This window comes from Malania oleifera, chromosome 3 (genome assembly GCF_029873635.1).
Source record: "Malania oleifera isolate guangnan ecotype guangnan chromosome 3, ASM2987363v1, whole genome shotgun sequence".
In the NCBI taxonomy this organism is placed as follows: Eukaryota; Viridiplantae; Streptophyta; class Magnoliopsida; order Santalales; family Ximeniaceae; genus Malania; species Malania oleifera.
The window spans coordinates 26,823,526-26,847,678 of NC_080419.1; the positions used below are offsets into that span (position 1 = coordinate 26,823,526).

General features: G+C 35.4%; 1 protein-coding gene across 1 annotated transcript; it reads left to right on the forward strand.

The window, feature by feature from the left end:
• The first annotated feature begins 2,643 nt into the window (after nucleotides 1-2,643).
• Nucleotides 2,644-22,398, forward strand: LOC131150757 (uncharacterized). The gene is made up of 14 exons (XM_058101692.1): nucleotides 2,644-2,935; nucleotides 3,263-3,356; nucleotides 7,453-7,596; nucleotides 7,720-7,835; nucleotides 8,311-8,465; nucleotides 8,939-9,027; nucleotides 9,184-9,724; nucleotides 11,289-11,423; nucleotides 17,246-17,409; nucleotides 17,606-17,685; nucleotides 17,876-17,987; nucleotides 21,186-21,260; nucleotides 21,361-21,529; nucleotides 22,094-22,398. The coding sequence occupies exons 2-13, from the start codon at nucleotides 3,267-3,269 to the stop codon at nucleotides 21,508-21,510; spliced, it is 1,851 nt and encodes a 616-aa protein (XP_057957675.1). The 5' UTR covers nucleotides 2,644-2,935; nucleotides 3,263-3,266; the 3' UTR covers nucleotides 21,511-21,529; nucleotides 22,094-22,398.
• The last annotated feature ends 1,755 nt before the right edge of the window (nucleotides 22,399-24,153 follow it).

Genomic DNA, 24,153 nt, shown 5'->3' on the forward strand with positions numbered 1-24,153 from the left:
TACCATTACCAAAATAACTTGAAAAAGCCGCTTTTGCCATGCCATGACAGTCTCGAATAATTCCTACACCTTTTGAAGTACCCGAATTGCCCTTATAGTTCCCATCACAATTAGTTTGACTTCAAACTTCTTATGTATGTCTTTTAAGCCCAAATGAATAAGACTTTTGCTATCATGTTTCCAATTCTATTACTCTTCTCTAATCTCTTATCTTCATCAAAAGGAGAAAATATCAAACTTCATATGTATGTTTTTTAAGCCCTAAGATTTTTGATGTGCAAATGCACATCATTTATGAATCAATCTCTATGAGAATCTTTTTTGTTTGTTTATCAACTCATGGTGTCAATATCTATGTCAAAATAATGGAAGTATAGGTGCCTTTGTCTCTAAATATAAAACAAGGAGATTATAGCTAGTTGAATTATTAGTAGAATCAAGGAGTTAGAGCCTTGAGAGAGTGGATATAGAGTTGGTGTAACTAAACTACTATGAAAGAGTTGCATCTCTCTCCCTCACTCTCTTTTACAGTCACATTTATGTTGATATACTTTTTGTCATTTGACTTCTTTTAACTTTTTAAATTAAGCATTTATTTCTTAATTTGGCCTAATTCACCTCATCTTGAATTGCCTTTGGGAGAGCACCAAAGGGATATGGGTGTTGATTCTCTAATGAACTAGTGGCTCAAGCCTTCAATTGGTGGCTTCGTACTTGTCTCAATAAGAAGCTCACTTGAGAGAAGGGGGGGGGGGGGGAGGTGGTGATTGAGGAGAAGACGAGAACACCTAAGAAGAAGACGGAGAAGACTTGCATTGATGTCAATTGTGATAGAGGAATACTCAACAAGATTAGGACAATGACTTGAATGAGGGAGGACGATGTATTGTTAAATGGTGAAATAAGTATATCACCCTATGAGAAATTATTAAATCATCTAAATCATGACACATTTTTTCTACAATCAATCATATATTTCGACTTTGAAAGATATTAGGAAAGTTTGACTTAAATCAATAATTCTAAATTTAAAAGCACTTAAAACCAAAATACAGAATTAGTTATCTAAATTGTGACGTGATTAGATTGCCGAACCTAAAAATTTATAGTCACCTTATACGTAATTTTTTTTTTTTTTGGATTACATAGGAACTCCAGCTACCAACGAGCCCTTCGGACCCCCTGGTGCTGCACCAAACCTACGGATCAGCATCTTCCTCCCCGAGGTCTCCCTGATTAGGGTAAAGTCCGGATGCGGGCATGACTTCTGTGCATCAGTTGGACGTTCGGCCAACCCGACTCCTGGGACACATCTCCGTTACCATTAATGGTCCTTGCTGGCTCACAGAAAACTCTCACTATTTATGGTCCCCGCTGGCTCACACAGTGAATTCTTACCATCCATAGTCCCCGTTGGCTCACAAAGTAAACTCTCACCATCCATAGGTGCCACTGGCTTCGTAAGTGTATATACTTGGAATTGAACCCCCGATACTCCTTCTTACTTGCTGATACCTTTCCACCGTGCCATGCCATGGGGGGCTATACACAATTTTTTTCCATATAGTGCAGGTTATTTAATGTGCACATTGAAACATCGTTAATTACTCCTAATTTTATTAGAATCATTCTACACTACCAATTTAAGTGGATGAATTGGCTTAGGGTAGCAACGAATCGAGTTGGGCTTAATCCTTGGTGATTAAAAGATTAAAAGGTGCATAGTAAAATTGAAATGAAGAAATAACAAATTTGGTAGAACAAAAAAATATTAGGTAAAGATAGTAGTATATATAAATGTCAATAAGTTAGCGAAGAAGCCTAATAATATCAAAATAGCTAGTAAAATTCAACCATGACATTTTATTTAAATTATCATTAGAAGAAACTCAAAATTTGTAGGGATTGGCTTAGATAATTATTATTTAGTTTTACCTTTTATCATTAATAAAATATTTAGTCTGAGTGTAATTGAGAAGATACATATTCTAAACAAAAGAAGCACAAAGAATATCATAACTGAGGAGATAGGCTATATTAAATAGGGAGATAGCAATGTACCAAAAATAATATAATGCTAGAGGTCTAAAATACCCGATACAATATTTTACCTTGACAATTTACTTTTGACATAATTTAAATATTGAATTAAATGATTGTAATTGCAAACTTGTATGTCTAGTAAATTAGTTATGATAAAAGTTAAAGTCTAAAAATGAATCAAAATTTGTTTTTCTAGTAATAATAAATGTGAATAACTAATATTTTACATTAATAAAAAATTACGTGTCAAAGTTAACATTTTCAGTCTATGCAAATAAGATGCTTTAACATATTTATTCATAAATATTTATTTGTAATATTTATATTTATGTGATAATGCCTAAAAAATATTAGGTGAAGTTAAATAATATATTTTAATTTAATTGTCCAAATAATTATTAATTTATATTATTATTATTATTATTATGTCTCGAGTGTTAATAACTTGACCTTGTGTAAGCTTGTGCAAATTTAGGTTTGAATCGACACAATCGGAACCGAGTTGATTTGGTCCTATGATCAATTCATTTGGTTCTGTTCTTGATTTCATAAACCGAAATTTTCCATTATATATATGCACCAGGCCCAAATTGCCCAATTGGCAATGGCCCATCACCGCATCCCAAGGCCCCAGGCCCCAAACAAAACCCATCTTGAAATTCCCAAAACCCCCATTGCCAGGGTTCCTGAATCCCGGCTCTTCCCCAGTTCTTCCCCACCTCCCCACTAGGAGTCTTCGCCGCTCGGCCTGTTGGCCGGCCTTGCCGTGATTTCGTGCCCAACAATCGGCCTTGGCGCCTTGCTGAGTTCCCGTCAGTTCGTGACCAACATCCGGCATCCGTCATCGCCCCTTGCAGTTGCTGCCGCAGGCCTCCGGCCTTCCTCATCTTCGGTGAGTTCTGTCTTCCAGTTTTGGTTGTTGTAGCGCTGCAGGCTCGTAGCCGCAGGTCTTTCTTTTTTCTTTTTCTTTTCTCTTTTTCCTCAGCACATGAGTCATGAGTCTCACAACTTCATCTTCGGTTTTAATCGGTCGGTACGGTTCGGTTGTCCTTAGTACTTCGGTTCGGTTCTCCTGCCTACTTGACGGAAAAAAAATTCGGTTTTCCGCTTTTAACCGCCGAACTAACCGAACCGACCGCTTGCGCAGTCTTGCGGATGGATGTGAAGTGTTTTGGATCTTTGATTCTCTCAATAACTTGTGTTCGTCCTTTAATTTCAGGCTGATGGGTTCCCACAATATCAAGGATGTCTTGACGTCCTTTAGTCCTTCTTTGGACTACTGTGCAATCACTTCTGGAGATGGCCGGATTAAGGTACTTGAAGTTCTCGAATAACTTAAGAACCGGCTTTTTCTACTTATTTAAAATTAGTTCAACTCAATCCCACAAGTTTTGTGATTCTTAATCTGTTCAGTAAGCACACGGCTTATATAAAAATAAGGGCCCTTTTGGTTAACATTTACTGTATTCAAAAACCCCAAAATTTGCATTTGCTAAGCCTTTGTTTGGAACTCAAGAAATATTAGGGTAGGGAAAGGAAAAAGTTAAGGAATCTATATTTTAGTTATTAAGGAAAGTGAGAAAGAAAATAGAAAATATACCAAATTTATGAACAAAATATTGATTTTTAATATTTAATTTTTCTTAATTTTGTCATATTAAAATAAATATTTTATTTTTGAAAGTATTTAATAGGAAAGGAAAATATAAGGGAAAATGAATTTCTTCCTTATTTTCCTTTTCTTTCCTTTCCCCAAGCAAAATTCTTGATCCGGACCCTTAGTGTTTTCAAGAAATTAAAGTATATCCAAAAACACCTAAAAATCGGAAAACAAATAGAAAGTGCTCTCTGTATTTTCGGATATAGTTTTCTGGATGCAATGAAGGCATGGAGTATGGGGTGGACGCCCATTTTTAGTAATAACAGTAATAATGATAGCAATAATACCGATAGTGATTGTTGTTATTTTTTTTTCCCTGCGGAAATTAAAATGATTTTTATCAATTAAGAGAAACCAAATCACAACAATCACAACAACCTAAACGTCAACAGACCAAAGGCTGAACAAACTGATCCAAAACAAAAAAAGAAACTGATAACAGCTACAAACTTATAGCAGACTATCAAAACAACTGAAACCTTTAACATTGATTTTAACTTCCTAATGGACTTTGCTAATTATAGCGCCTCCGGATTAAAAGCATTCTGCTAGCATTCTGATCATAATGTAGAGCATTTCTTGCTCTCCAAATTTGGTAGATTATAGCAGACCATGTCAGCTTCAAGCAATCGTTTTTTCTATCCTTTCCCATTGTAGAGATCCATCTCATCTCTTCATTCCATGATCTGTTATCTCTTCTGATGATAAACCTGGCATTAGTTTCTGAATAGACTTTATAAGAAGCTTCACAGCTGAAAAAAAGATGATCTCTATCTTCTATGAAATTACCACCGATTTTGCATATAGAATTGCTGACTATGCCCCATTTATGCAAACTTTCCAGGGAGTGAAGTCTCTTTAAAATTGCTAGCCATCAAAGAGTATCCTGGGGTGTATCTTTTAAACCAAATTGCTGAACTCCAATCATTTAAAGGTTTCTTATGTCTGATTAGATTCCAAGCTGAATTGAAAAAGAATTCCTTGAAGATGTGTGATTCCAGATGTATTTATCATTAGTTTCAGAGAAAGAAATACCTGACAGATTGTTCTTTATTTGCTCAGCATTTTGCTATCCTTGACCAATTCCCTCTCCCATTTTTAAAGAAATCTGCAACTTTAGCATCTCTTTGAATGCCTTACTCAAAGTGATGATTGAAGTTATCTATAGGAGGGGATGAAGGCATCCAGTTGTCAAATAAAAAAAATGTTTTATTCTTATTACTGAGCTTTATTTTGAACAAAACTATATGATGATTGTCTCATCTCATAGTGGGGTGATAATGCTTGCACCTCACAGGGCCCGAGGCGAGGTGACCTTAAGAGGCGCAGTGAGGTGCAGTGAGGCGCGCCTCACACATGTTCACAATATACTTTGTTTTTTTCCTTCTCTTTTAATCTCAGCCATCTGTTTCCTTTCCATTTTGTTTCCCTCTATTTTTTGATTTTTTTTAATGGAATTCTGCAACTTTTTCCTGACATATATACTCAGATGCTCTCAGGCTTCTTTCTTCTGTTCTTCATCTTCTGGTCAGCAGTGCTGCTCTCAGTCAATGCTGCGAACCCCCTTTTTTGATTTTTTTTTTCTTTTTTGTCATTTTTATTTTTGGAATTTCTACTTCTTTCCCTGAAATTTCTGCTCTGCTGCTCCTCAGTCTTCTTCTCCTTCACTGCTCTGCTGCTCTATGCCATCTCTTTGATTTTTTTTCCCCCTCGAAGCATTTCTTTTTTCTCAGCATTTCTGCTCTGCGATCTTGTCTCAGTCAGAGCTGCACTGCTGCTGCTTTTGATGTTTCTTTTTTCTTCCGTGTTGCTGATTTCTGCTTCTATTTTGTTGAACTTATGGTATCAACATATCAGACTATTGAAAATTTGTGTTATAGTATTCATTTTTATGCCCTAATACTGAATATTTTGATATTTTAAAATTCTAGTACTAGTACTAATGCGTTTTCAATCAAGAATCCATTATATAGGGTATTTCACACACAATTTTAATAAATGTATGCCTCACCTCCGTGAGGCGTGTGCCTTCGCCTCTTGCCTAGGCTCCAGATACCCTTTGCACCTCAATTCGCCTTGCACCTTTGGCTACTATGGACTTTCTGATCTTTGATATTTTTTTTCCGTGGGCATGTTCTATTTAAATTTGGATTTAGAGCCCAAATTAACAAATTGCCACTTGGATGAAGATTAGCCAAATGTAGTTCCATTATTTCCATTTTTGGAAACAATTTCGGAAATACCTAATCAAATGCATTTCTGAGTATAGAAAGTAATTAACAAATTGCCACTTGGATGAACATTTTTGAGTATAGAAAGTACATGATATAATCAATTTTTTTTTTTTCATTTTAAAAAATAACACTATGAAAACTCATTTTTGAATCCTTAACCAAATGGATCCTTTTTTTTTTTTTTTCGTTTTAATATCACTCATCCATTTTAGGATTCTCATTTTTGCAACTTTTACTTTTTTTTTTTTTTTCGTATATGTTGCTTCTTAGTAGCTAATTATTCCAATCTATATAGTATAGGCCTCATAGCTATTCTAAAGATTTCTTAAAAATAAGTTTTAATGGTTTTCCACGATCAGGTAACACGCCCAGAGCACCTCTTCCTTTTACCCAACCTTTAAGTCAATATATTATCCTTTAGAGTGTATAATAGATCCAAGGTAACAAAATTGATTAGTCCTAAGAATTTCTTGACCGTCAAATTTATTTGGCCTCCAACACCTCCATCTTAATTTTTGGTAATTTTTGAATTTAAAAATTGAAAAATAACACGAACAAATCAAATGCTGCAATTTGTTTTTGAAAATATTTTCTTTTAATGGAAGGAGTCAACCAATTACTCATTATTTTAATTTGTTATGATTTTTAAAGGAATAAATAGAAACATATATTTATTAGTTATTATAATTTTGAAAAAAAGAAAGTTAAGATTTTTTTTGAGGTATGGATGGGACCATATATTTATTATTATGAAGATTTTTAGTACTTATTTGTTTTTAATTAGTTTTCTCAATTTTTTTTTTATTTTTTATATTGGAACAGATATGTATCAAGTCTTGCTTCTCTTTATCTTAAAATCTCTATATTTCTAAAGTTTCACTTCATAAATTTTGAATTTAGTCCACCTCTAGTTTTGTCAGCCAAGACAATACCATCTACAATGAACCTCATTTTGAATATTCCTAATAAGTTCATCTATAACTAAAGCAAAAGGATAAAGACTCATGGCAGACCCTCGATCTGCACCTATGTTGATTGGGAATTTGGTAGACTCTCGACTTTTAATCTTAACACTAGTTATTACCTCATTGTTGACATTTATATGTCTAGTAGCCTCTAACACTAGTTATTACCTCATTGTTCATATCCTTAATGACATTTATATGTCTAGAGTACTCTCTCTCTCTCTCTCTCCCTGAACCTACCTTTAAATCAATGAATTTTTTTTAATAATTTTTTTATTTTACATGTCATTAGCCTTTCATTTTTTGGAAAAATGTAGTTGTATTCATAACTTTTCATTCCTAATAGAAATCTTGGTAGAGATAAAAGTACATTGAAAAATTTGATTTCCTACTTTTTTCCATTTCTTTTAATTTAATTTTGCAAAATCTTTGATCCAAGCAGAGGCTTAAGCTTCAATATCAATTATCATTGATGGGTAAAATAGGTCATCTTTGGTTGGATGTTGTGTGGTTGGTTCATGGAAATAATAATTTACCATTCTCTTTTCAGATTTGGGACACTTTGAAGGGCCAGATCCAGGCAGAGTTTGCAGACATCATGTCAACTGATGCAACGGATTCATACCCTAAACCTGAAAGAGGGCATCTTTCTGTTGATTATACTTGTATGAAGTGGATGACTTTTGACAGAAAGGTTTCTTATTATTCACAAAACTCAAACTAAGGAGTTGCTTTCTCATTTATGCTTTGAATTGGTGACATATGCCCTTGTATTTTGACATATCCTTGTTGTGTCAAAACCATTTATGATTGGCAGAAAAAAAGGAAGCTTGTATGTTCATTGTTAGTATTGGGAACAGGTGGTGGTGATGTTTTAGCATTTGACATACGTGCTGGTCAATTGAAGTGGAGAGTTAGTGATTGCCATCCTGGGTGAGTTTCTGTAGGCTATTTTTGTTTTCTTTCAATTAGAAGCTGCCACTTAAGCCATTGAACGATATTCTAACTCATAGGTCTTGCACTAGATCCATATTAATGGATCTGACCACTTGGAGCAACCCAAGCAATATGTATTAAGTTGAATCGCTTTATTATCCATACAGAGGAACTAGATTAATTGATGCCATTTAGTACAACAAAAGTAGTTGATATGTCCTACACATAGGACACCATGACTTGGAAATAAGTAATTCAGGGATATCATTACCTATGTTACAAAGTTCATCATAGCTGGCTGCAATTGTCTTGGTAACAACAGAAAATACCTTAATTGTGTGCTTGACGCCTTGACTCTGGATTTAATATTTTTAACGTCAAAACAGTTGACTTAAAATTTAAATAATAATTTTTGTAAAAAAAAAATCTGACATCAAATTTCATCGCATACCCAAATATTTTTGATTTGCAGGGGCGTTAGTGATATTTCATTTTCTGCATGTGGTTCATGCATTTATGTTGTGGGTGCTGATGGGATGATTTGCAAAATCGATTACATCTCAGGCGAACTGTTGGGAAAGTTTAAAGCTTCTGCAAAGGCCATATTCTCAATGTCTGTTTCTCCTGGTAAATCTTCTTAGCAAATTTTTGAGCCATTTGTTATATGTGTGTGTGTATGTGTGCGCGCGCGCGCGTGTTTGCCTGTATATATTATAGAAAACTGAGAATTCTTGTATGTGTTGGCACTGGACTGGGAGATGCATAAACAATGGGACTTAATAAATGAGATGTTTCACTGTGGTTAAATTAATATATAATGCGACATGCTATTTTTTATTTGAATTTTTAGTATGTTTGATGGTGCTAAGAAATGATGTTAAAGGTCATCGATGAAACAAATGAATTTATCCATTTTTGGATTCAGTTTTTTTTAGCCATAATATTTAATTTTTTTAAGATTGTAGATGAGCTTCTTGGGTGAATATTGTTTTACATGATACGGGAAGATCCATTGTTAATGTTTACATATCACGAGTGCACAGCGAAATTTTCTATGCTTTACTGATACTGCTACTTTAATTACCTTTCCTCTACATCAGATGGGAAAATATTGGCAACTGCTGCTGCGCAATTGAAGATTTTCAATTGCTCAGACCAAAAGAAGATACAGAAGTTTTCTGGGCATCCTGTGAGTAGTCAGTTTAATATTCTTTGTCATATGAATGTCTTCCACTTTATTCCTAATACTCATTTCATTCACAAATATGATTTATTATATAGCATATCAGCACGTCTCTTTTCAATTTCCAGTCTTGGTCAACTAAATAAATCTGCTGATTAATAGGGGGCTGTTCGCTGTATGATCTTTACTGAAGATGGGAAGTTTATCCTTTCATCTGCTGTTGGTGAAAGATACGTCGCTGTTTGGAGAATAGATGGTAGCAAAAATCGGTCAGCCTGCTGTGTCCTTGCAATGGAGCATCCTGCTGTCTTTTTGGACAGCAGGTGCATGGATAATGGGGGGGTAGATGCAGATCTTTATGTTTTGGCCATTTCAGAATTAGGTGTTTGTTATTTATGGTATGGGAAGACTATTGAGGAATTACGCATTGTGAAGCCCACAAAAATCTCTTTATCTCTTCAAGACAATATCTCTAAGAATCATAAGGTCGCATTACCCTCAATATTTGCTGCAAAATTACAAGGTGTTGTCAAGCCTGCATCATGCCATGTGTTTGTTGCCTACGGGTTGCTGATAAAGCCATTGTTTCAAAAACTTCTAGTGCATTCTGGAACTGACATCAAGCTGAACAGTTCACAGGATGGGGTCCTCCTGCCAAATCAGTCTCATATTTCTGAAAAAAGGAAGGATTCACAAAATGGAGGTGAGGCTTGATCATAAATTTCTCTCACAGACTACTTGTCAAGAGTTTGCAATGGTATGAGATTTTGATGTGTTGGAAATCTGCCCAAAATTGGTACTAGAAAAAATTGCACAAATTATATTAAAAATCAATTGTCATTTATTAGTTTCAAAGGTTTTTGTCATCGTAGAGACCTGTAATTTTGGAATTCCCCTTGATTTTGCATATAAATTAAATGAATTGGTTTAACACAAGTAATTTTATGCATCCATTTGGGTGGTAAATGATTGGTATTAGAAAAAATTGCACAAATTATATTAAAAATCAATTTTCATTTATTAGTTTCAAAGGTTTTTGTCATCGTAGAGACCTGTAATTTTGGAATTCCCTTTGATTTTGCATATAAATTAAATGAATTGGTTTAACGCAAGTAATTTTATGCATCCATTTGGGTGGTAAATGATAATAATTCCTTGCTCTATCTTTTGGCCATTATCTTTTATGATTATACAGAGATGCAAGAATAGCATGGTTGTAATTGTTTAGTCTTATATTTTTGAAATGGCAGATCATTTTTATGGACCCTGAAAACTCCAACCAAATGTGCGGTTTAGCATTGTGTTGACGAGTCACCATTATTTTTCTTCCATTAGCACTCCTTGGATTTGACATATATGATCCTTCCATCTTAATATTTTTATGCTATTGGGAGTGCAGTAAGTCAAGCTTTAGTTTGATTGTCCATTGAAGGTCTATGTTTCTTAAAGAGATACAAAGGAATAATCTCTTCCTGGGTCCATAACCATGCAAACCCTGAAGGCTGAAAATTTGGTTAGTTGGGAGATTGTTTGTAGGTCTAAGAAGGAAAGGGGTTTGAGTCTTGGTAATTTGGTGTCTAAAACATTGCTTTAATTGGTAAATGGCTTTGGTGGTTTCCTTTCGAGGATAATTCCCTCTGGCACAAAGTTACTAGAAGTAAATTTGGCATGTTGCTAAATGGGTGGGATACAAATTTGGAAATAAGATGTTCTTTTGAGTCTTTGGAAGTGATGTCGCAGATCTAGTGTCTCTTTATCCTCATACAAAATTTGATGTAGGTGATGGTTCTTGTATTTACTCTTGGAGTTGGGACGACATTTGGTTGGGTGATTTGAAGGGCTGTGTTTGTCAGATCCAAGGCAAGATCGACAGGATTTATTATTTTGATTGTAGTTTTGTATATTTTGTTTTATTTTCTTCATGAGTATTTCTTGTTCTCCTTTTGTACATTCTTTATTCTCTAATGAAATCTCTTCTTTTTGTATACAAAAGAAAAAGTCAAGCCACATATGATGATTAGAAGACTACACTAAACCTTCCCCATTGATTCAGATTAATCCAAGTTGAACAAAATCAACTAAACCAAAATGACTCAAATAAAACCTAAAGAAGAAGGCTGCTGCTGTAGTGTGAGCAGTAACATGTAACAGAAATCCAAGGAGTTGCTTTTAAGACTACCATTTTCTTGTTATGCCTGTGTCATTTTCTCCCCATTTGAGTCTATCTAAATTTGCATGATTTTTAATTACTTCTCATAATTTGACAGTTACTGCATTGGATCGTGCAAATGCTGAAGATGCCTTACTTCCCATTCCAAAAATTTTCGTATTTCATGAGAAAAAGAAAAGACAGCAAACTCTTGTCGACAGCAAGAGTCAGGCTAAATCTGAGGAGGGCGAAGGTATGCTTAATATTGAACATGCTTTCCATAGGAGTTTCCAAATTTTAGTATCAGTGTATGCAAGTTCTGTTATTTGAACACCTTCCTTGATCATAAAACTATCAGTTGCTTCCATTTGGGCAGGATGCTTTGAATTTTTATGGTGCTTTATTATTAATATTTGATTGTGTAATCATTGTATTGTGTATGGTACTGTGGATGTTATTCAGTGAATCTGATGCAGTTCATTGATTATCCTCCCTGCATGCTAGAAATATATGCACGCGTGCATGCATTTGAGTCACACATTATAGATGCATTTCTGCATGACTGCTTGTTGTAATTGTTCAAACCAAATTTTTTACATGCTTATGCTTGTGGTGCAAGACAATATATGGCTCTGCAACTATGTGGTGTTGGGGTGAAGTCTTTGAAATAGTTTCTGTGGGAAGCTGGATTGTCATTTGAACCATGTGAAAATAAAGGAACAAGCAAATGGAAGTAGTAGATGGATTTGGAGAAGTGATCGGAAGGAACAGAAAAGAGACCAAGTCGGGGGAAGGGGGGACTGGAACATGTGAAGAAAGAAATTTGGGAAGAACAAAGTAGATATATAGGCAAGAGGGAATGGAAAGAGGGGGCAATCAATGTTATGGCTATTATATGGTTTGTTTGGTTGGAGAGGAATGCTAGAATCTTCAAAAGTGTGGCTGCTACTAACCATTATCTTGCATTCGTGTGGGCGTTGGAAAGGGGTTTCTTTTCATCATGCTTTCCACTTTTTCTGGAAGACTTTGGTTACCTAAGGATGGGTCCCTTCTTCTCTCGTGTAACAACTCTCTCACCCTCGTGAGAACGTGACCATAGCTGTGTTAGCATGAGGCGATTTTAAAGTGTTTGGTGTAGATTGATGGAAAATCCTTCGATCTGAGATTGGATAAGGAGGGAGAGACCCCTTTACTGTGCATGCTCAAGAATAACATTTCTCGAAATAGGCGGGTTAAATTCATGAAGGAGGCAGTTTACTGGCTTGCTGATGGTCTATCAACTTTCGTTTGGTTGGAAAGGGGCTCCAGAAGCGTTCGCAAGGGATGAACGAGGGTGGGTAAGCTTTCGGAATTAGGGCTGAGGGGTAAAGATAAGAATTTTTCGGTGTTCATTCCTGGAGGTGTTGGTGAAGCGTTGTGAATGAATTCTGTGAATTTGTGAAGGAAATTTGTTCCTATTTTGAAGGAGTAGGTGTTGCAAGCACTTCGGTTCCCAGATTGTGGAGTAAGGTGGTGATGGAAGGAATGATAGGTGAAGGCTGCTCAAGTAGTCCACAATTAGAAAAATTGTGTCTTAGGTGCAGGGATGATCTGCTATTAAAGTAATCAGGGGTGCTTACCATGAGGGGTGCTTACCAGATTACAGCACCACTTTATGGAGGTCGGAGGTGAATGTCCATAAGGTGCGGGGAACTAGGGTTCCAGTGGTTGCTGCTAATCTTGCAGAGGCTACTGGGGCTGCAATAGGGGACGATGAAGCTATGAAGTCTGGGCCTGGTTGTCTGGTAGCCATCCTGGATTTTGGCCAGGTGTGTGAGAAAGGTGATGCTTTGTTTTTAACAAAGTTGGGTCATTTAATAGAACAGGTCCAGTGTTTTGACAAGAATGCTATGGGCCTTCCTCTGGATTCAAAGAAGTCTCTTATAAACAGGGGCTTTTGCAGATAGGTCTCGTATCTAAAAAGGCTGAGGGCAAGGATATGGGTGTTCAGGCCCTTCCCTTGCATGACCCTGTGTATGAACAAATCCAATTTCCTAGCCAAAGTTTACATATGAGGGAGGTGGGTATCCAGCAAGATATTTATGAAATACTAAATCTTTCTCCAGCTCTCCAAAATAAGCAAATAAAGGATAAATATTCAGAGTGTAATCAGGATGATATTAATTTGGTTTTTGAAATCAGTTTGTGAAGAAAATGATGATAACAATAGAAGTGTCAGATTGGCTGTTGATTATGGTTTTGCAGAGGGATTAAAGGCTGGTGTCGACAGTATTAATAAAAAAGAAGAAGTTGGATTGGGTAGGAAATCTGGTGTTTCAGGATTTAATTCTGAAAAATCTAAGGTTTTTAAGATGTATGCTCGTTGGAAGGCTGCAATGACGGGTGCGGAAATGAAGAAATTACATGAAGCAGAAAGAGAGCATTCTGGTGAGATAAGGCCAAAAGATTATAAGGAGAGATTCTGAAGGAGAGTTTGAGCATTGTGGAAGATACACTTTTTAAGACGAAGGATATAGCAAGTGATGGAGTTAGCAAAGGAAAGGAGGCTAAGAAATGGGGAGATTTTTGATGACATCAACGAGTTTGACTGTGATGGTGGTTTGCTGTTGGGTGAGATTCAGGAATAATATGGATATGTTTCTGATTCCGTGATGTTCTCGGGGACCTATCATATGTACATCCTGCCCTGTTGGAAGGTTCGGCATGGAGGGGGTTCCTATTTTTGAGAACAATGAGTTGGATAATAAACTGCAGTGCAGTGATGGAGTTTTACCTACACCAGTGGAGGTGATTTCTAGGAAGGACTTAGAACCCCAAGATATAATGGGATAAGTTGGATTTAAAAATGTGTGATGGTGGTGGAATTGAAATGTGCTTTGATGGGGGTAAGTACAAAGCGAAGAAGGGTCTAGAGGGAGCTTGCAAACTCAAAAGTGCTCGCAGCTCGGTGAATTATGATGGGAAGGGATTGAGAAGGGGTTTTCTTGGTTAGGAGTACTTTTTGTTTATTGTTTATTTTTATAATTTTAATTGTTATTTTTTAATTTTCATCTTTATTATTATTATTATTATTATTTTATTTCTGTTTTTTATTTTTCCAGGTGGACCTCTTGTCCTCTCAAGTTGTAACGTCTCTTTCTCATTCTAATATACATTCTTTTATCATCTAAAAGAAATTCCTTGTATTTGTCTTTTTATTTCGTCCAACATGTTAGAAAGGAGTAGATATTTCTATGGTGAAATTTGGGAATAGTTATTCCTAGTCTATTCCTTATTATGGATTCATAAAAAGTTTATCTTTGTTATTTGCTCTATGTTAACATCTTTTTTTTTCTTTATATAAGTAATTGTAACTAACTTATTATAACCAGTGTTTTAAAAGCGAAGGCGTAAGTATTTTGGGATTATATATATATTTAAATAATTAATAAATAAAATTAATTTATATATAATAAAAAAATGTGAAAAATTTTAAAATAATAGAGAAAAATATAAAAACATAATTTTTAAATGTCATATAGGCCAGTTTTAAGTTTTAACTTTTAACTAACAAACACAAACAATATATATTAAAAAAATAAGCATGAGCCATAAGAAAAAGCCAAATTAAAAATGTCTCAAAGATTCTAATTTTTAAAAGCCAGCTGCAGCCAACACAGTGGCAGAGAGTACGAGAGGGTGAGGGGGTCGCGGAGAAAGGCAAGAGACTGCAGAGGGTCGCTGCAGAGAGACGACAGCTCCGAAGGGTTCGTTGAAGGGAAAATATACGTCAGAAGGATTTGTTGGAGGCAGATCAGAGTTTGGAAGGGAACGTTGACTCATTGGAGAGAGACGAGAAGCTTGGAGGAATCGTTGACTCATCGGAGAGAGATGAGAAGCTTGGAGGAATCGTTGGAAGCAACTGTTGAGTTGTCGGAGAGAGAGGAGGTGCTGGAGGAATTGTCCAAGAGAGAGCAAAGGCTATCGTTGAGGAGAAGACTCGCGGGAGGCTTCGTCGAGGGAGCGGAACAGAGGAAGCTTTGTGGGAGAGAGGGAGGATAGAGCTTTCGATGCATTCTGGGTTCTGCCCCATTTAATTTATGTTATAAACCAAGAATCCAGAAAGGCGTACGCTTGGCATTTGAGGCGTAAAAGGGCGAGACTTGACACCTGAGGCATATGCCTTCTCCCCTGAGGTGTACGCCTTTTAGGAGTTACGCATTTCCATTAATGCCTTAGGGCGTTTTAGGCCCAAAACGCATCAAGGCGCGCCTCAAGAATGCCTTTTAAAACACTGATTATAACTAATCTACTCTTAGGAATAGACATTTTATGAGACAAATGTAGGGTGTTTTTTTTTTTTTTTGTGTTTTATGTGATCTTGTATCTGGTTTTCTTTTTGTGAAAGGAAGATTTCTTGTTCTCGTTTTATTATCCCTTTTGTTATATGTTTTTTTTCTCTTCTAAAACTCTTTTTTGGGGGGTTTTGGGGGGGGGGGGGGGGTGTTTCAAGGAGAGGTAAAATTAATCTTAGAAAAGGGAGGATGTTGATATCTTTATCAGTGATACTGTCTTACTAGAGCATGGGCGTCAAAATGAGCGGTTATTGATTGAGTATGCTAGACTGGTTCTCTTGTATCGACCAGAATGCGTTTTAAGATGGTTTGAGCGTTTGCAACATAAACTAGATAATGTTTTAATGAGAGAGTGATTCAATTCATATTTTAGGATGTAGGAGGGGGTGAGATATACCTTGAATAATTTGGATTAAAGTAATAAGAAAATATTTGATGGTATGCCAGATTTTGGAGGTTGTTGCCCTAGATTGAGTAGAATGATGGAAAATGATTTATATAGCAAACTCTGCCTGGTGGGACTTTGGCTTTAACAATATTGTTGTTTTCTTATGTTATTAGTGGCAGAGCTACATTCATTGCTCCACTCAAATCTTGAAAAATTTTTTTGTGTATGTGAAAAGAGTGAAAAACCTGTGTAACAATGCTAAAAAATGATTGGCTTCAACCCCACTGGCCAAAAAAGAAGTGAAATCAATAATTAAAGATTGAAACATATCAAATTATTAAAAAAAAAAAAAACAAGAGACGAATTTTGTTTAAAATATAAAATCTCACACAACTTGGTGGACTGTTTATAATTTAAAAAAACATGATTGTATTGAAATATATCATTAATCTTTTTTAAATTAAAGCCTCTATGCCCTTTAGGAGATTGCCCAATGGATTGAGAATGACACTCAAGTTTGAGATCTTAGGTTCAATCCTTAGGAATGGATAGGAGGGATGTAGGATGGAGGATGTGCTACCCCTGTTGTGTAACTTAGATATATTCGACCTTCCATTTACCCAAAGAAAAAATTATTGCTTCCTCTTACCTTCATGTGGGTTTACAATCACAAATTTTTAGGTTGAAAATCCAATATTTTCTATGATCTATATCCTTCAGCTGTTTGGAACTGTTTCATGAATCTCGAGTGCCTTGTTATGTCCATAGCAGTGTGTTTGGGTTTAAATATTATAGGTTCTTTATAGATTAGGATGTGAATTTAGTTTTATAGGCCTTTATATTTCGAGGGATTAAAGCCTTGAAACACATTCTGTTATTCTATTCTTTGATAGATTGCTATTTTACCCATAAATTCTAATGTGGTGCTAGATATCCTAGTAAATTCTTCTTTCTGTTTTAGTATGTTTGATACATTTTAATGATAAGAATGTTTGCATTGGCATTATATTATCCGGTGTTGATTGAAAAGGGCGTCCTTAGGCCACAAGGGTCCATTGTGAGGGTAGGGGGGAGGGTTGTTACAGTGCATAGCCTGACCCCTGCTTTTATGCAGAGAGGCTATTCCCTTGGACTTCGTGACCTATCTTTCACAAAGTAGCAACTTTACTGTTGATCCCAATGGCCACCCTCTTAGTCTTTGTCCTTGACTGAGAAATTGATAATTTTTTATTGGGCATATGGCCTTCAATTCATGGTTTTCTGTTTCTAATGCTAAAGATTAATTTTTTTTGATAAATGTTTTGATGATGTCTTTGCCTGGTTCTTTGTTTAAAATTATTATGGCCTTTGCAGGTGACATGGATACATATGAAGTTGATACTGTTAAGTTTTGCATGGAGGACCAACTTAGATCATTGGGGATTATTGGTAACAAGGATGATCTTGCAACCGAGTCAACACTTAATTCTACATTGCTTAAGGGAATTAATCTTGAAGCTAATGTTCCTCAAAAGAAGGTTTTTTTTTTTTTTAATTTAGATTTAGTTCTTCATATACCTTGTCTTCTTATTTTTTCTGCTGAGTGTGGCACAATTTTGTTGTTTCTGCCACCCTACCCCAGATATTATTTTATTTTATTTTTCTGGACTTTCTTCTTCTTGCACGACCTTCCAAGTTTTTATTACCAACACTATGTTAAATGTTCTCCATCAGATGAGGGCAGCTGTTTTGTCAATCACACCTTGTGATGCATGCAAGTTGTTGACCGTCTTGGTGGATGCGTGGCAATCAAGGTTCATCTTTCTATATCACTCTTGAGCCAGCCAAGCATAAAACTGTTTCATTTTTTTTTTTTTATTGGGATATTGAGTATTTTTTGCTTCACCATCACGAATTTTTTCATCATTCTCTTTTTCATCAAGCAGTGCAAATAAGCACAAACTAATATTGACTGAAAGCTAAAAATCTGGTTTTCTTTAATAGGTTATACAGTGGAAAATATGTTCTTCCATGGATTTATAATGTATTGGTGTGTCATGGTCATTCGATTGCATCTCATGAGCCAGCGAGTCAAGTGCTTGATTTCTTATACAAGGTGAAATGTGCCCTCATCCTCATCTGCCCCCACACATACACCCACAATTTTTTTTAAAGATTCCCTTTAACGTGTGTATTTATTGTTGGAGTTTTAATTGTGTCACTAATCATAGTTCTTTATTGAATAGGAAATAAATACATTTATTTTAGATTTTCTGAACATTAACTTTAATATTTTAAACAACAAAGTCTTTGTTTTCTTTTGTTGGAACACTAGATTTCTGTTTGAGTCTGCATCTTGTGCACTGCCATTTGTATTGTCATGGGCCTAGTCAATTGGAGTTTGTTTTAGAGTTATTATGTTTAGGTCTGGATGAAACTGCTATACTAAAGGGCAGCCTGGTGCACAAAGCTCTTGCGTAGGCAGGGTCGGGAAGGGGTGGAACACAATGGGTCTATAGTATGCAGCCTTACATTGCGTTTTTACGAGAGACTATTTCTACGCCTTGAACTTGTGACCTCCAAGTCACACGACGGCAACCTTACTGTTGCGCCTAAGCTTCTCTTAATAAAACTGCTATACTGTAGTAGAGAAAACATGACAAATTTTGCGCATAGTCTTGTACTAAAAAAATGATTATTACCTTGTGAAAGTCATTGAGGAAAAGTCAAAACTAACCTTGTGTTTGTTGATGCTCCCACATTTCATGACAGGTAGCAGTGCTGATTTCTAGTTTGTCTATTTGTGATGGAAAAGCTTGTATCTTGGAGTTGGAACTCTTGCTTTGACATCACTAAATCTTAGATTAGGGCCTGTTGGCGATTTCAGTGATGTTCTGCTCTATGTTAGTGTATTGTCTTTGGGGATTTTTTATAGAATTAAGTGTTAAGTTCTGAATTAATTTCTGAGCTGGTGAACTAATTCAAAAAACCAGTATTTGAATCCAAACATTGATCATTTTATAGTTATTTTATAAGTGATTTAAACATCTTTACTTTTTATCCATTTTAGCCTGTAAAAATCTGTGAACTAATTGATTGTTTTAGAATCTAAAGTTATGAAAAAAATAAAAGAAAAAATGGAAATTATAGAAATGTAAACTATCTCTATCATAAAATATGAGATTTGGAAAAAAAATGGAAAAAGGTAAATTTGTAAAGAATATGAAATGTGTGAAAGAGATCAGTCGAACAAAAAGGATGATGCAAAAATGGAAAAAAAAAAATGAAATGAATTACAAAAAAAATGAAGAAAATGAAAAAAAAAAGTGATGCTGCGCAGAGCGGGGGGTGGCCACCATTGCAATCCACAGAAAATAAGCAATCTTCATCATCAGGGTCCAGTATGAAAAAATGAAGAACTGGAAATGCCAGGCAAGATGGCTTAACCTTTAGACATGCACTAATTAAGTGGCTAAAACAGGGATTATGAGTTGGGATGGTTGCTGAAATTGGCTCTGCCGACAGCGGATTTTTTTCCAGCACTTTGCATTCTTAGAAATGGTGGCAATTCATAGAGAATGAATGTGTACCTTTGAAGTTGTAGGTGTTAAAAATTTAATTTCTGCAGAAAACCCCCAAAAGTCATTATGGTTCTGTTTCTATCTAATTTCTGTTCATGCTGGAATAAGCATTGACGATCTGATTGACCATGAAGAAATGGAAGTGCAGGACAAGATGGCTTGACCTTTGGAGATGTACTAATGACGGGGCTATGACGGGGATTATGGGTTGGGATTGTTGCAGAATTGGCTCTGTTGACGGGCACTTGCAGCTCCAAAAATGGTGGCAGTTCATAGAGAAAGAATGCGTTCCTTTGATGTTGTGGTTGTCTAAAAGTTTAATTCTCTGCAGAGAAGTCCCAAAATTCATCATGATTTCATGGATAGTCACCATCTCTTGTTTGTGTTGGAAGAACCATCGACTATCTGATTGACAAAAGGGTAGAACTTGTTGAATCCAAACACAGGTTTCTATCCATAGTGGCTGTTAGTGTGCCTCTTAGAGGTTAATCGTGGAAAGGATCTCCAATCAAAATGTATTCAGAAGGTATTAAGATGTGAAACCAGAGAAGTTGAATTCCATGATTAGTGTTTCAAGTGATAATTTTCCTACAGTAATGGAAGCTAGTAGGTGAAATAGTTAACAGCATCTAATCAACTTTATTTTGAGTTATTAGATGAAATTGCTGATAGCATCTAATCAATTTTATTCTTGGCAAGTGGTATATTTAATACAATGGTGGAATTGACAAGGATGCAGATGCCATGAACAATGATTGTTAGGTTTAATCCCTAGCCAATCTTGTGCTGTATGTATGCACATGTGCATGTGCTTAAAGGAGGCGTTTGGTTTGCAGCCTCTTCCAACTTTCCTGGGATTCTGATGCCCATGACTTCCCGTTCCCACGTTTGTTTGGGCATGGGAATCATATGTTGCAAGCATATAAACATTCCTGGGAATGAATATTCCCACAAAACATGGGCATCTCATTTTCATCCTCCCTCATGGGTAGGTTTCATGTGGCTTTTACTTTTTTGACCAAATTGCCCTTGTTATTTTAGCCAGTTGGACAACAATGCCCTTATAATCTAGTATTATTACACTATTATTACATTTAATATAATACATTATTAATAAAATGAAAGTCATATTAAGTTTTGATTTTTTTGATTTATGTTTGTTAAAAAATTTGTGAAATGAATTTAGTTTAGTGCATATTAGTAAATTTTTGTGTTGAAAATATAATTATTCTTCATGTATTGGGTATATACATGTCAAGGGTATAAGTGTATAGTGGTCATATTCTTGAAATGCCCGCTAAGATTGCCATCTTGGACCAAACATTGACATGGGAATCTTGTGTATGTTCTTGGGAATCTTCAACGCGAACAAAACAAAAATGTTCCCATGAGGCAAGCATCCCATCCTAGGAATGAGATTCCCGGGAATGTCATTCCATGGGAATATTTTTGCTGCTGCAAATCAAACATCTCTTGAGTTTATGTGGGTAAATTAATATACACCAGTTTGTAAATATGCATGTATGTAAATGTTTTTCACGTCTAAGTTGACAAAGATTTAATCTGTATACGTGTACCCTCTTTTGACTAATGTGTTTGTACATATTTGACAAAGGCATAGGTCGTATGTAACTATCCATTTTTCTCTGCAAATGATGTTGTTTTGTGTTTGGGCATCCCTCTAGCATTTTTAGTTGCATTCTGACTGAAATATATATATTTTCTCCATTCAGAGTATTGAATCCAAAAGGTCCACTATTCAATCTTTATTACAGTTATCTGGTCGTTTCCAGCTTGTGACTGCACAGGTTAATAACTTAATGTCCTCACTTCAATTCAGCATTTGGTGTGTTTTTATTTTTTTTAAACTTTTTTTCATTTCATGCTCTTACTTTCTTGTTTAAGTAGATTGACAAGGTTGCTCAGAACAAAACTCCAACTTTTGCACATGATCACCAAAGTGATGAAGAAGAAGAAGAACAAGAAGACGAGGTTGATGACTTTCTTTATGGATTAGATGACGACGTTTCCCAAAGTAGTAGCGATGATGAGGATTAGCTGTACTTTAGCATATGTGGTAATTATTTTCTATCAAATTTGTGTAAATTATTTTTGCACATTTTATTACGTGTTATGATCTGCCCTTAAAAAATTCCTTCTTTTAACTTCCCCTCCACTCTCCCCCAAACCAAAAAAAAGGAAGGAGAAAGACTTCTTTCACTTGATCCTATTGACTAGATGGCATGAAAAATTGAAATATAGAAATTATTAATCGAAAGATCTCATTTTTTTTTGGACACTTTTCTCTGCTAATGGATTAGCAGGCTGTTTTGCTGCTGCCTTGTTCTCTGTGATTAAAAAAAATTATTCTCTTTGATTTTCCCATCATGCAGTTTCTCACATAGATTGCATTAACTTATCAGATACAGTTAAAAATTTGAGTTATTGAAAGTCTCATTGGTAAAACATCAAATTATTACCTTACCTTTTTGGCTTGCAGTAAATAATCTGCCTGATTTTCTATTAAAGATTATATTGTCATATTTTTTATTTAGCTGTATTGACTGCTACTAATTATGTGGTTTCTCGTTTTTGTCTGATTGGTGGATCTGTTCTATGACCTTCCATTTTGCCTGTTCAGAGTTTAAAATTTGCATGGCATGCTTACATGGTGGATAAAAGCGAAAATGTGGCATGAACTTTTGCTGCAACAAATGAGCAGTACTCTTGGTGCCATCGCCTGTAAACCTGGTACCAATAATGTCAATGTTTTTGGGGTTCGGTACTGCAGTTTTTTCCTTGCCCCTGCTTTTTGCCTTACAGTTTTGTGTATCTTTATAGTGAAGTAATTGGTTTATCGTGCAGCAAGTTGAGTTTTGTTTGGACATATTGATAGATACTTTTGGATTTTGTTGGTTCTAATAATAGCTAGTTGTCTTTTTTTTCTTTTTCACTCCTCTTTTTTTGCCTGACAAGCTGACGTGCACATTCTAGAAGCAGTGGTGTGTACGAGTTGATTTGTTATAACTATTAAAAACGCAGAAGTTTTGAAGTAAATCTTTATGCTAGTCCACTCTTCTGTTTAGATGTTCTATATTGCTGGTATTGTTGCTTCCCTTAACTGTTTTCTTGAAAGCCAGATGCTGTGTTAGCTTGTTTAAATCATAGTTGCCAAATCAAGATTTGAATTGTGAATCGAAATTCCAATTTTGGGAATCGAGAATCGAGAATTGAATTGAATCGTAAGGTTCAGTGCAAATTTCCAAAAACAATTCTAAATGACATGCTTATATTGATATACAAACAACAACAAAATAGTAAAATAAATTTAAATTTTTACAATAAAAAACCATATTTAATGTGTATGCTTTCCCTAAAAAAGTGAAAAGTAGGAGAATGAGCTAGAAAATATTAATAAAATAATGAATTTTATGCTGTTTAAGGGAAGGAATGAATAAAAAATTGAATTTTTGGTGTTTATCAGCAATTTTAAAAAATAATATATCATGCATATTCTTTCTTTGATTAACAAGGAAAAAAATAATTAACCTAAAAAAATGATAATAATTGAACAAAACTAGTAAAAAAACTAATTTTTGAATCTTAACAAATAACAACACAATGAAAAATGAGTACCACCTTAACCAATAAGTGTTCCACCCCTTCTTCCTAATGGCAAACGCTATACTCCTCCTAGAGTGAAGAATGGCTTTGTGAAGCCAATGTAAGACCTAAAGTTTAATTTTCTCCTTTTTTTTGAAGCACAAAGCTGACATACAAGGAATATAAGGTAATCGTATAAAAATAAAAGCACTAAAAAAGAAAGAAATGTTGTTTGAGAGGTTTTAAAATAGTCAGGTTTGTCACGAAATGATAGGTCCAGAATTGTGTGAATCGATTGATTCAAATTGATTTGATAGATTCACTAGATGAATTGATAGATCAGCAACAATTCATTTATTTTCAGATTCACTACTAAGATTCAAATCGATTTGGTGTGGAATTGATACGAATTGTATGAATCGAATCATGAATCGTAAGATTCTAACAACTATGGTTTAAATGAGCTGATTGCATTTGACAGATGTCTGATACCAACACATCATGGATTCCATTTCTAGTGTCATATTTTTAGTTTGTCATATTCTCTATACATTTAAAAAGGGGAAGTTCTCTCTTTGAAGTTTGTGTGATTTTTTCAGATAAATATTGCCCTCTTCTCTTCAAAGACATCACCCACCCCCATCCTCTCTCAGTACAAAAATGCCCTGCCATTTCCATTAGGACCATGTCCCATCACTACCCCGCACTGCCCTCCCCAGGGATGCCATTCATAAATGCCACTCTGACCTTCCTCCTCCCATTTCCAGATATATCATTTCAGGCAGAAGAAAACTTCCTATTTTCAAACATGGAGGAGAAAAAAGAAGTTAGTTTGAAGCAACAAGAAAAGTTGTCATCACCATTGCTCCGATGGAACACAGTACCAAAACAGTCGAGAACCACACATACAGCCTATAAACCACTTTGGAAGAGCCATTGGTAGCAAAAACAACCACTCACATATCCACCAACATATCCAAAGCTACCTCTACAATGATCATACTCAATTGTGTGGCTGTTGCACTATGCTAAACTGCTTACCCAACCTAGGATCGGTCACACTAACCACTGTGCAAGCCACAATCCATGTAACCCATA